Source organism: Schistocerca piceifrons, chromosome 3 (genome assembly GCF_021461385.2).
Source record: "Schistocerca piceifrons isolate TAMUIC-IGC-003096 chromosome 3, iqSchPice1.1, whole genome shotgun sequence".
Classification (NCBI taxonomy): Eukaryota; Metazoa; Arthropoda; class Insecta; order Orthoptera; family Acrididae; genus Schistocerca; species Schistocerca piceifrons.
This window is the reverse complement of record NC_060140.1, coordinates 125,249,260-125,261,346: the sequence shown is the minus strand read 5'-3', so window position 1 is coordinate 125,261,346 and position 12,087 is coordinate 125,249,260. Positions and strand designations below refer to the sequence as shown.

General features: G+C 41.1%; 1 protein-coding gene across 3 annotated transcripts in view; it reads left to right on the top strand.

Moving 5' to 3' along the window:
- The first annotated feature begins 2,930 nt into the window (after positions 1-2,930).
- LOC124787963 (mismatch repair endonuclease PMS2) overlaps positions 2,931-12,087 on the top strand; it is a 157,728-nt gene continuing 148,571 nt past the window's right edge. For all 3 annotated transcript variants that reach the window (XR_007016039.1, XM_047254969.1, XM_047254970.1), the window contains exons 1-2: positions 2,931-3,261; positions 3,330-3,489. Coding sequence is in view for 2 of the 3 variants with exons in the window: in XM_047254969.1 (XP_047110925.1) it covers positions 3,127-3,261; positions 3,330-3,489 (295 nt within the window). In the remaining variant the exon portion in view is untranslated. The remainder of the gene's footprint in view (positions 3,262-3,329; positions 3,490-12,087) is intronic.

Sequence of the window (12,087 nt, the reverse complement as noted above, 5' to 3'; positions counted from 1 at the left end):
AGTGCGAAAAAGGTCACAATACTTCAAAGCGGCGAGAGGAAAGTACAATGTGTCATATGAATTATTAATACGTGCAATACATCTAGCTTTGCAGTACGTTTAACCAACGATCAGATCTTTTATTCACGTCTTCCTTAATCTGTAATGCAATGCGAGTAAATGTTCCAAATACTCTAAAGAGCAAAGAAATGGTACACCTGCCTAATATTGGTTAGGGCCCCCAAGAGCACGGGGAAGTGCCATAATATGATGTGGCATGGACTCCACTAACGTCTCAAGTAATGCTGGAGGCAATTGACACTACGAATTCTGCAGGGCTGTCCATAAATCCGTAAGAGTACAAGTGGGTGGAGATCTCTTCTTAAGGACACATTGCAGAGTATCCCAGATATGCTCAATAATGTTCATGACTGGGGTGTTCGGTGGCCGGCAGAAGTGTTTAAACTCATTGTCACATTTTCCTGTTGGAATTGCCCTAGTCCATGGGAATTAAACAATGGACATGAATGAATGCAGGTGATCAGATAGGATGCTTATTTTCTTGTCATCTGTCAGAACCATGTCAAGATGTATCAGGGGTCCCATATCACTTGAACTGCACACACACCACACAATTACAGAGCCTCCACCAGCTTGAACAGTCCCTTGCTGACGTGTAGGGTCCATGGATTCATGAGGTTGTCTCCATACCCGTACACGTCCATCTGTATGACACAATTTGAAATGGTACTCGTCTGACCAGGCAACAAGTTTCCAGTCATCAACAGTTCAATGTCAGTGTTGGTGGGACCAGGCGAGATGTAAAGCTTGCAGTCATCAAGGGTACACGAGTGGGCCTTCAGCTCTGAAAGCCTATACTGATGACATTTCGTTGAATGATTCGCATGCTGACGTTTGTTGATGGCACAGCCCTGAAATCTGCAGCAGTTTGCGGAAGGGGCGCCCTTCTGCCACATTGAATGAATATCTTCAGTCGTCCTTGGTCCCGTTCTTGCAGGATCTTTTTCCGATCGCAGCACTGTAGGAGATTTTATGTGTCACTGGATTCCTGATATTCACAGTACACTCGTGATATGGTCGTATGGGAAAATCCCCACTTCATCGCTACCTCAGTGGCGCTGAGTCCCATCATGCGTGTGGCAACTATAACATCACGTTCAAACTCACTTAAATCTTGATAACCTGCTAGGGTAGCAGCAGTAACCGATCTAACAACTGCGCCAGACACTTCTTGTCTTACTATAGGCGTTGCCGACTGGAGCACCGTATTCTGTCTGTTTACGTATCTCTGTATGAATACCCGTGCCTATACGAGTTTCTTTGGCGCTTCAGTGAACATATGTCAAAGTGTTACCAGTAAGCAAAACTGTGCGCCACTCTACAAGAGAAAGGGAAATAAATACCCAAAAACTGGAGAAAATCGGTGAATCAGATGGTACAATCACTACTATGCGGCAAATTAGGTGGTTTCAGGCACTTGCAGACACTGTCTTGCTATCAAGTCGCTTTGGAATAGTATCACAGCAAACAACTACTCCATCAGACTCGGTAGTACGATTATGTGCTCTGTAATACCGAGAAATTGCGGAGGCTGTTCCAGATACCAATACAAATGGGTGCATTTGAGCTGTGAGGCTTGTCGCAAAGCATATGTTCAAAGTTTCAGGCTCTTGGTTTCCGTCACTTCTCTTCAGACTGGTTTAAGGACAGTTCTCACTGGTCTTCACATTACGCCCTGTCAAAACATTCTACAGTGCATTTGCAGTGTTTCGTAAAGAAATGGTCTGAAATCTTCGGACACTATAAGTTGTTTGTCTAAATAAGCGTTCCTGGCAGGCCTATTTATTTTTAAGTAGATCACTGAATTGTGGTGTGAAACAGTTTTGCAGGCTTCAGTGGTCAATATTTATGTGGTTTCACTAGCAAACCCCAGCACAAATAAGGCACTTGAACTATTAAAAACAAAATACAAGACGTAAACAAAACCTATAAATCTTGAAGGAAAAGGTATTGAGGGAGATACGACTTCCGCACAAAAATTTGCACTGGGCTAACAATGAAACTTAACCTTAAACAAACCAGTTTTTCACGCGATGTCACTGCTGCTCGTAGCATTGAGTTTCTCCTAGTAAATATGGGTGCAAGTAAATGTAACAAATAAAAAAATGATGTTTTGACTTTCTAGAATATAAAATGAAGATTCCGCTTCCTCGAGCTCCTTGTATAGCGTGTAAAAATCCCTTTCTAAACTACATAATGATATTTTTCGGACCTCATTTTTTTGAGTTGTTTTGCACTTGTGTCTTCCTTCCCTAATATACGAACTACCCCTGAAAGTTGAAAACCATTCAGTCTAATAAATGTCATTTTCGTACAAATGTGGACGTAAATATCCACATATATATGCTATCACTGAGTACGTGCACTTCGCGCGTAAAGAAAATCGAAAATCATCTTGCGAAGATAGCGATTCCAGCGAAAAGACAGTTGACGATAGCCATGCGAGTTCAGATCACATGACCTGACTTGAAACCTTGAAGTGTCGTGACGTGACTGACAGCATGAAACTGTGGACAAGGCTTGACGTGAAGACCAGTGTGGATTGGTGTTTATTCCAGGTATCAAACACAAACTGTTATGATGTTTGAGAAAGGTCTATTTCAGATCCACGATACCTACGAAGGGAATCTGGCTATACTAATGTTATGACATTCGAAATGTACAGGGCGCTTTGCTGGTAAAACTACACAGTCCTACAGCGTCCCGAGATGACGTGACCGGACTGGCAATGTGTGTTGACAACTCAAAACCTGCTTACTCCAGAGATATTTCTGCTTTCTGACTGACACTTCGACCATAAATATCTATGGTCGAAGGACTGACAGCAACAGCCGCAAGCTTTGTCAGTGGAAATATTTGTATGTCTTGCGTCTTTGTTGGTGGTTGTGTATGTGAACTCTGGATGGCGCGAAATGTTTGTTTACATGGTTTTGCGCTGTTACAAGCAAAATTGTGTCAAAAGATTTATGAAAAATGACTAGGAAAGCGAAAACATTATTTTGTGTGTCAGCCAAAGTGGTTGTTCACCCAATATAAAAATTTTCCCTTTCACAGTCTTGGATCAGAATGGATGTGTATCCAGAAGCCGAAATCGAAACGACATTAGATTTGAAAAATTTTACGTGCCGAAGTGAAGAAACAAAACAAAGTGTTATCCATCAAATTGACAAGGAATCTTCGAGCAAGCTTTGCTCAGCACAGGTACATATTGTTCCGTTTTGTGTTGTGTTGGTTTCAGACTTGCGCATACAAATTGTTTCCAATTTCAGGTAGTTTTAAATTTGGCAGTTGCTGTTAAAGAACTTGTTGAAAATAGTTTGGACGCTGGTGCACGCAATATAGATGTATTTTTGAAAGACTATGGAAGTGATACAATAGAAGTCTGTGATGATGGATCGGGCGTCGTTGAAAGAGATTTTCAGGCTTTGAGTAAGTATGAAGTTCGCAAAGAACAATTTCCAAAATTATCTTTATTGTATAGATAAGACTGCGCAAAGAGTTATAGTGTGACGAAAATTAATGGAGTATTTAGTTGCAACTTTTCTTCTCGTTACCGCTTCACCGCGGCTTTGGTTTGTTGCTTTGGGGGAGGGACCAAACAGCATCACCGCGGCTTTACTGATCTTTGCGTTTATGGAAAAAATGTATGTGACGTTGAGGAAGTCACAGCAAACCAGCAGTTGGCCATGTATATTGTAGTTTTACCTCAATGCATGTTTTTTTTTTTTTTTTTTTTTTTTTTTTTTTTTTTTTTTTTTTTTTTTTTTTAGGATTGTACAGTGCAACTCGTCATAATGAAAGGCATTAAAGGGCCATAGGGGATGTGTGAATGTGAGAATTCACTGGATTAACCGAAACCTTGGCTGCCTCTTCACAAACTCACAAATTAACTCTTACATATGACCTAAACTAAACCTTGTGAAACGCTACACGTCAGTATGCTATTATAATGTACATTCAAAAAAATAATACAGTGTTGTCAGTGTTCCATTCCCTTTTTGCTTTCACAATTATAATGCCACAGCACGGTGCTATGAAAATGACTTGTGCTATTGGTAGGATCAGTTGACCCATTTCACCCTATCCCTTCTATCATCATCATCCATTTACATGAAGGAGTTGTTACAACAACTAATACGAATATTAATAAAGTCAGGTACAAAAGTGTGCAGATGAGTTCTTGGCAGGTGTTTAGTTTGCTTATGCCTCCAAACACCAAATTTCTGTTGAGGGAACAAAACTTTCAGGAACACACAATCCATTAGCTGTGTTTCTTCTGTAATGGGCATTTTAGTTAACTATAATAAATTGTGTTTAATGCTTGTACAGTTCTCAACCCATTAAATATTGGAAGGTTCGAAGTAGTTTAAAGGAATCAGTAATTTTTATTCCAGCTTTTTCTGTTGTCATACCAGAAATCTCTTTGGTTTTAATTGATACAGTTCTTAAAGAGAATGGGTAATCCTTACTGCTTAACAGGTATGGAAATTAAAAGAGAATCAGCAATGTTAGTTTAAAATTATTTATTTACTGTTGTGTGTTTGCACCAGCCATAACACTTTCATACCGTGAATGTTGTTCTAGGGTACAGAATAAGATAGTTCTATGTTATAAGCAGCTGGAGATTGCCCTGACTACTGTCAGATGATAGGAAACTGAGTACAGCTAGTGTACTATTAGGGCTACAAGTACTGGTAGTACTAAGGATACCTCAAGTACTATAATCTCCTGTGGATATTATCTCCTCTATGGGAAGTACAGAATCTATCAACATTTGTTCACTTGACTTAGTGGTATGACATTGGTAGGTCTACATCAAGTGTGTTCAGACAAGGTAGTACAGTGGGCTGCAAACCCCTCGCAGTGACAATGGAAGGGCCGTAAGCACAAAAAAATTACCACATACACAATCGGTTCACACCATATGTTTCAAAAATATTCATTTTATGTAATAAATTTAGTTACAACAGTATATTTTTGTAGGAGCAATATTTACACAATTTAATTTCAAAAAAATACTCCATTGATTTCACAATTGCTTTTAGGTGTGGCTCAATTTTTGTAGTAGACAAGTGCAAAATTGACGCATCACTTTGCAGGCAGTTCTCTCTCTCTCTCTTCTTCTTCTTTTTTTTTTACAATTCATTATGGAAATACATTGTTCGCATTCATCCAATGAGGCAAGCGCATTTTAATGTGTTAGCTACCATAACTTTGATTGTTTCCAGTGACACGAAGGCAGAGACTCAACAGATTTGCTTCGTAATACAAGAAGAGTCAAAGAAATAGAAAAGAATGAATGGTGAGGGACAAGCTGCCATCGTACCAATGATGGGCCCCACTCTGTGAATCCCTAGTCTAGGGGCTCTGAACAAGGGAGACAGGAATCAGATAGAAATAAGTGTATTATATGCAGCCTTTAACCAACAAGTTCTATGTCGTATCTTCCACTGAAATCGAAACTGAGTCAGTGAGACTTGTTGGGAAACATGCTGTCTCCTATGCTAAGAGTAAACAAACACAAAAGGGTAGGGGACTAGTAATCACTGGCAGTTCAAATATCTGGTAAATAATGGTACTCCTTATGAAAATGGCGGCAGGGGATGGGAAGGTTCAGCATGTGCGTTCAGAGTGTATGCCTGGAGACCACATTCAGAATGTTGAAGATGCAGTTCCAGCAGCTACTGAAGGACCAAACAATGTCTGTCATTTGGGCTCTGAGGTCATACTTGAATCAATCCAGTGGCTGACAGAGAAAGTTGGGAACATCAGCTTTGCTCACTGAATTTCAGTGAATGTCAGAATCTACATAGCATGGTCCCCAGAACAGTGTCGCCGTAACTGCCATCTGTGTCACGTCTGCTGTGCAGCGAGCTATGTTAATTTAAGTATTAACTGTATTTTTCTTACTTGTCACTTATTCTTCCATGTGTTTTTGCTTTTAGTAAGCTTTAATTGTTGAGTGCTAGTAATAGTGCTCCATAGATTTCGTGTTTGTTTTGAATACAGTCAGAGAGAGTCCCTTTAGTCAGCCATAGTGCCAGTAGTGGTAGGGTTTGTTTTGAATACAGTCCAGAGACAGGTAGTGCTATTTTCATTGTTTTCTACAAGAAGTGTCTAGTAACCACAGTTTAGTCAACTATCAGCTGCCTTTAGTAAATTCACAGTCCAGTTAAAAGTTGATCAACTCTCTACAGTAAATTGGTTTCTTAGGATGGATATGATGTGTGACTGCTGTGTACGGACGCAGGAGGAGCTGGCCACTGTTCGCGAACAGCTGAGCATGTTGATGGCCGTGGTCAGCAGTCATCAGGCTGCTGCCTCGGAGTGTAGCGGCAGTGTGGAGTCTGGTGCGTCGCATGGTACACCCCAGGTGTTACATGCTTCACCCACTGTCCCTGCTGTCGAGACATCTTCGCGGGTACCGAGCGCGGTTGGGCCACCCTCTCCCGAAGGGGAGTGGCGGGTTCAGCGGCATTCGCAGCGCACGAGGCGGAGGGTCAATGTGGAGGCTGCAAATTGTTGCTCACATCGGCACCAATGACTCCTGCCGTCTGGGTTCATAGGTCATCCTCAGTTAATACAGGCAGTTGGCGGAGTTGGTGAAGGCAGAAAGCGTTGCTCGCGGGGTGGAATCTGAGCTAACTATTTGTAGTATTGTTCCCAGAACCGATCGTGGTCCTCTGGTTTGGAGCCGAGTGGAAGGCTTAAACCAGAGGCTCAGACGATTCTGCGGAGATCTGGGGTGCAAATTTCTCGACGTCCTCTATCGAGTGGAGAAATGTAGGGTCCCCCTGAATAGGTCAGGCATGCACTACACGCAGGAAGCGGCTACAAGGGTAGCGGAGTATGTGTGGAGTGCACATGTGGGTTTTTTAGATTAGAGAATTCCCTCCCTAGGCCTGACAAGACGCCTCCTGAGACGCGGCAAGGTAGGAGTAGGCAAAATGCAACAGGGAATAACAGTATTAATGTGCTAATAGTAAACTGCAGGAGTGTCTATAGAAAGGTCCCAGAACTGCTCTCGTTAATATACGGTCACAATGCCCACATAGTACTAGGGACAGAAAGTTGGCTGAAACCAGATGTAAACAGTAATGAAATTCTAAACTCAGATTTAAATGTATACTGCAGAGACAGGCTGGACAGTGAAGGGGGAGGCGTGTTTATAGCGATAAGAAGTGCAATAGTATCAAAGGAAATTGATGGAGATCCGAAATGTGAAATAATTTGGGTTAAAGCGGGCTCAGACATGGTAATTGGATGTCTCTATAGGCCCCCTGGCTCAGCAGCTGTTGTGGCTGAGCACCTGAAGGATAATTTGGAAAATATTTCTAGTAGATTTCCCCACCATGTTATAGTTCTGGGTGGAGATTTTAATTTGCCAGGTATAGACTGGGAGACTCAAACGTTCATAACAGGTGGCAGGGACAAAGAATCCAGTGAAATTTTTTTTTAAGTGCTTTATCTGAAAACCACCTTAAGCATTTAATCAGAGAACCGACTCGTGGCGATAACGTATTAGACCTTCTGGTGACAAACTGAACCAAACTATTTGAAACAGTTAACACAGAACAGGGAATCAGCGATCATAAAGCATTTACTGCATCAATGGTTTCAGCCGTAAATAGAAATATTAAAAAAGGTAGGAAGATTTTTCTGTTTAGCAAAAGTGACAAAAAGCAGATTTCAGAGTACCTGACGGCTCAACACAAAAGTTTTGTCTCAAGTACAGGTAGTGTTGAGGATCAGTGGACAAAATTCAAAACCATCGTACAATATGCGTTAGATGAATATGTGCCAAGCAAGATCGTAAGAGATGGAAAAGAGCCCCCGTGGTACAACAACCGAGTTAGAAAACTGCTGCAGAAGCAAAGGGAACTTCGCAGCAAACATAAACATAGCCAAAGCCTTGCAGACAAACGAAAATTACGCGAAGCGAAATGTAGTGTGAGGAGGGCTATGCGACAGGCGTTCAATGAATTCGAAAGTAAAGTTCTATGTACTGACTTGGCAGAAAATCCTAAGAAATTTTGGTCTTATGTCAAAGCGGTAGGTGGATCAAAACAAAATGTCCAGACACTCTATGACCAAAATGGTACTGAAACAGAGGATGACAGACCAAAGGCCGAAATACTAAATGTCTTTTTCCAAAGCTGTTTCACAGAGGAAGACTGCACTGTAGTTCCTTCTCTAGATTGTCACACAGATGTCAAAATGGTAGATATCGAAATAGATGACAGAGGGATACAGAAACAATTAAAATTGCTCAAAAGAGGAAAGGCCGCTGGACCTGATGGGATACCAGTTCGATTTTACACAGAGTACGTGAAGGAACTTGCCCCCCTTCTTTCAGCGGTGTACCATAGGTCTCTAGAAGAGCGTAGCGTTCCAAAGGATTGGAAAAGGGCACAGGTCATCCCCGTTTTCAAGAAAGGACGTTGAACAGATGTGCAGAACTATAGACCTATATCTCTAACATCGATCAGTTGTAGAATTTTGGAACACGTATTATGTTCGAGTATAGTGACTTATCTGGAGACTAGAAATCTACTCTGTAGGAATCAGCATGAGTTTCGAAAAAGACAATCATGTGAAACCCAGCTCGCGCTATTCGTCCACGAGACTCAGAGGGCCGTAGACATGGGTTCCCAGGTAGATGCCGTGTTTCTTGGCTTCTGCAAGGCATTCGATACAGTTCCCCACAGTCGTTTAATGAACAAAGTAAGAGAATATGGACTACCAGACCAATTGTGTGATTGGATTGAAGAGTTCCTAGATAACAGAACGAAACATGTCATTCTCAATGGAGAGAAGTCTTCCGAAGTAAGAGTGATTTCAGGTGTGCCGCAGGGGAGTGTCATAGGACCGTTGCTATTCACAATATACATAAATGACCTTATGGATGACATCGGAAGTTCACTGAGGCTTTTTGTGGATGATGCTGTGGTATATCGAGAGGTTGTAACAATGGAAAATTGTACTGAAATGCAGGAGGATCTGCAGCGAATAGACGCATGGTACAGGGAATGGCAATTGAATCTCAATGTAGACAAGTGTAATGTGCTGCGAATACATAGAAAGAAAGATCCCTTATCATTTAGCTACAATATAGCAGGTCAGCAACTGGAAGCAGTTAATTCCATAAATTATCTGGGAGTACACATTAGGAGTGATTTAAAATGGAATTATCATAAAGTTGATTGTCGGTAAAGCAGATGCCAGACTGAGATTCATTGGAAGAATCCTAAGGAAATGCAATCCGAAAACAAAGGAAGTAGGTTACAGTACGCTTGTTCACCCACTGCTTGAATACTGCTCAGCAGTGTGGGATCCGTACCAGATAGGGTTGATAGAAGAGATAGAGAAGATCCAGTGGAGAGCAGCGTGCTTCATTACAGGATCATTTAGTAATCGTGAAAGCGTTATGGAGATAATAGATAAACTCCAGTGGAAGGCTCTGCAGGAGAGATGCTCAGTAGCTCGGTACAGGCTTTTGTTGAAGTTCTGAGAACATACCTTCACCGAGGAGTCAAGCAGTATACTGCTCCCTCTTACATATATCTCGCGAAGAGACCATGAGGATAAAATCAGAGAGATTAGAGCCCACACTGAGGCATACCGACAATCCTTCTTTCCACGAACAATACGAGACTGGAATAGAAGGGAGAACCGATAGAGGTACTCAAGGTACCCTCTGCCACACACTGTCAGGTGGCTTGCGGAGTATGGATGTAAATGTAGATTGTGACCCCCTTTAATAGGCTGCTTACCCATGTAGCTGTGTGCAGGGCATACACAAGTTTCCATAGATTAGTTCTCTCTCCATCTAGTCCATATAATGATAGCTGTAGGGGACCTTGAAGTAGCAGTATAAGATCAAAAGAAATGTTTCACACAGCTGAGAGTATTAAAATCCTAGTGCTCAACTACTGAAGCAGTGCCAGAATATCAAGCCCTCCTGAAAAGCACTGGATCTCATGTACTACAATGTACATAAAGCTGGTTAAACTCTGAACTTCATAGCAGTGAGATTTTTGTTGAAAATTTAAGTGTATATTTAGAGTAAAGGCTAATGGCAAATGGGCTTGGTGTATTTGTCAAAGTAAACAAAAAGCTCAAATTCACCAAGATAGAAATTAAAGCTGAATGTGAATTTGTTTGGACAAGGATTACTATCAAGGATGGGCATGAACTTATAATTGTATTTTTCTATTGATTGCTAAACTCAGCCTCAGATGTAACCAAAAACTTGAGAAGAAAACCTCAGTTCACAAGTAAGTATGTTCCCCAATCAGACTGTCATTGTTGGAGTAGATTTTAATCAACAATAAATTGGGATATTCACAGTTTTGTAAGTGAGGGTGTGACAAGACACCCTTCAAAACAATATTAAATCTATAGGCTACTCTGAAAACTACCAAGAACAGATAGTTTGGAAACCCACTTATGATGTGATAGAAATATATTGGATCCAATGGCTACAAATAACCGACGTCTTTGAGAATGTCCACAATGAAAATGGTGTCGGTGACCATGGAGCATCTGAAGCTACAGTGATTAGCAAAGTGCAAAGGGCAGCTAGCTGAAATAAGTAATATTATCCATATCCTGACAAGGAACTTGCATCATTTAACACAGGGCTGGAGGCTGTAGAAAGAAAGTTGGCTCAAGCTTAGAAAAATTATTGACCATCCACTGGAACAGTGTGTGTGTGTGTGTGTGTGTGTGTGTGTGTGTGTGTGTGTAAGTAAAGGTGCTATAGATAGAGATATACTAATTGAAACACAGTTGGCTGTCAAGAGGACAATGCGTGAAGTCTTCAAGGACTATCGTACTAGAATATTATCAAAAGATCTCTTTAAGAACCTATAGAAATTCTAGTAATACGGAAAAGCTTTTGGTAGCCCCAAAGTTAGTGTCCAGACAGTCATGGGTGACACAGGAACTGCAATTGAAGAGAGCAAAACAAAGGCAGGAATGCTGTGCCCCATTTTCAAATGCTCTTTTAAAAAGGTAGGCCAGGAGTTTTGCCCCAGTTTAATTCTTGCTCTGTTACAAAGATAATGAAGTAGATATTAGTATCAGTGCTATTGAAAAACATTTGAAATTGCTAAAATTGACCAAAGCTTCAGGGCCGAATGTAAGCACTATCAGATTCTACACGGAATTCCTGGGAAAGCTGACGCCCTCTTTTTAACTATAATGTACCATAGATCATGCGAACAAAAAAAACTGTGCCCCATATTTGGGAGAAAGCACAAGTCACACTCACCAATAAGACGGTTAGCAGAAGTGATGCACAAAACTACCATTCAGTTTCTTTGACACCAATCTAGGTATCGAGTGAAATTTGTGACTGGGTGGAGAATTTCTTGACAGCAAGGATGCAGCCTGTTACTTTGAATAGATTGTCATCGACAGGAGCTTCAGTTGTGCCACAGGGAAATGTGTTGGGACCTTGCTGTTTGTATTGTATATTAATGATCTTGCAGATAATGTTAACAGTAGCCTCAGACCTCTTTTCAAATACTGCTTGTAAAAAGCTGTACAAATACTGAGTCAGATCTTGATGAGATTTCAAGGTGTTACAAAGATTTACAACTTGCTTCAAATGTACAGAAATGTACTATTCTACTGCAGAGCAACACATTTTATTACATAGAAAATTGGGGTGCACTGTAACCACCTGATAGTTCGTGTCTCCAGTGCATGTCAGGTCATCATAAATTGTAGAAACACCAAGAGAATAATGCGGATAGTCCAGGATCAAGGAAATCTGTCAATCTATAGAACAGAAATCTGTTGATCTATAGAACAGCAATCAAAAATGTAAGCCAGTTGGAATGTAGTAAACAGTCAAGTCACAAAAGAATGGTGTAACCTAGGTAGAGATTTTAGTGTAACAGTGTCTTGAAGCCGCCTGGCAGCCATGTTTTATCTCTGGTTTGATGCCAACAGACAGACCCATATGATGTCAGCTGAATGAGTCATTAATAGCAGACATCGTAGGGTATCAACGGTGCT